We start from the raw sequence: 1,188 nt of genomic DNA, 5'->3' as shown, positions 1-1,188 counted from the left end.
TGTAAAATATCAAAAAAGAAAAGAAAAGAACCCTTTCCCCTCACAAACTATAACATTCATGTATTTCTTATTTTGCTTTAAAGCCTCTCTCTCTCTCTCTGCTGCGCTGTCCCCCTCCGCCGGGACGCGACGCACTGCACAATGAATGTGAATGTGATGTTGGGGGATGGACTTTGCTCCTCTCGGTCGGTCTTCGTGTTTTGTTTTTTGTATTATTTCTCTTCCTCGCGTTTCCTGGCGGCCGGATGACGGCGAAGAAGCGCGGGCGCGGAGGAAGGATATGGCGAGGAGGACGCAGAGGGAGATGAATGGTTTGTTTTTCTGCGCCGTCTCCTCCTCCTCCGCCTCGCCCGCCGTCTCCTCCGCGAGGCAACTGACCGGAGCCCGGTCGGTGGCGCCGGCGCCTCTGGCCCTGGCCGCGGCGCCTCCGGGCGCGCCGCGCTATGGCCGGCGTCTGATTAGCAGCGATGCGCTGGCCGTTCACTGCCGAGGCGATACCCCCAGCGGCCTCGGGGGGACGTCTCCGGCAGCGGCTGTGCGGTGAACCCGAACGGATGATGAGGCTCTCGTCGCAGTGTTTCTAACCGCCCCTCGTCTTCTTTCTCTGTTTGCAGTGGGTGGAGGAGTCGTTCACCAACTTCGACAAGGGCATCAACTGGCGGTCGTACGTCGTGTGCGACGTGGCGTACAACAGCGTCAACAACTGGCTGTGGACGCCGTTCATCGAGCGCGGCACCGCCAACCGCATCTACATCGAGATCAAGTTCACCATCCGCGACTGCTCGCTGTTCCCGGGCAACGCGCTCTCCTGCAAGGAGACGTTCTCGTTGCTGTACTACGAGTTCGACGCGGCGACCAAGGAGCCGCCGCCCTGGGAGCCCGAGAGCTACAAGATGATAGGTGAGTGGGTGGGCCGGGGCCTCGCCTCGCGCCCGTTTGCATTCTGCGGACTCTTTTCGACCCTCCTTTTTTCGCGGTTCGACATAAATCCAACCGTAGGCCGCGCACTGCGGCCGCCGCGCCGGGCCTCAGTCAGTACAGCAGCAGGCGCCCGGGGGCCTAGGCCGAGCCGCAGGCAGGCAGGGCCGAGGAGCAGTGATAAATGAAATTGCGGCATAAATTTGGGTTCGTTTTAGGACTAAAAGGAGGGGAAGAAAGAGGGCACAGAAGGGAGGCTGAAGAGGGGGG

The 1,188-nt window shown here is 60.3% G+C and overlaps 1 protein-coding gene across 6 annotated transcripts in view; it reads left to right on the top strand.

Annotated features, from left to right (window-relative positions):
- Nucleotides 1-1,188, top strand: part of LOC113204508 (ephrin type-A receptor 4-A) — a 172,661-nt gene that overhangs the window by 149,101 nt on the left and 22,372 nt on the right. For all 6 annotated transcript variants that reach the window (XM_026419702.2, XM_052264728.1, XM_026419700.2 and 3 more), the window contains exon 4: nucleotides 615-900. In XM_026419702.2, coding sequence (XP_026275487.2) covers nucleotides 615-900 — 286 coding nt within the window. The remainder of the gene's footprint in view (nucleotides 1-614; nucleotides 901-1,188) is intronic.

The sequence above is a fragment of the Frankliniella occidentalis genome, unplaced genomic scaffold (genome assembly GCF_000697945.3).
Source record: "Frankliniella occidentalis isolate FOCC.00 unplaced genomic scaffold, Focc_3.1 Scaffold21, whole genome shotgun sequence".
Classification (NCBI taxonomy): Eukaryota; Metazoa; Arthropoda; class Insecta; order Thysanoptera; family Thripidae; genus Frankliniella; species Frankliniella occidentalis.
Note: the sequence above shows the minus strand (reverse complement) of the source record. Positions and strands in the feature narration are given on the sequence as shown.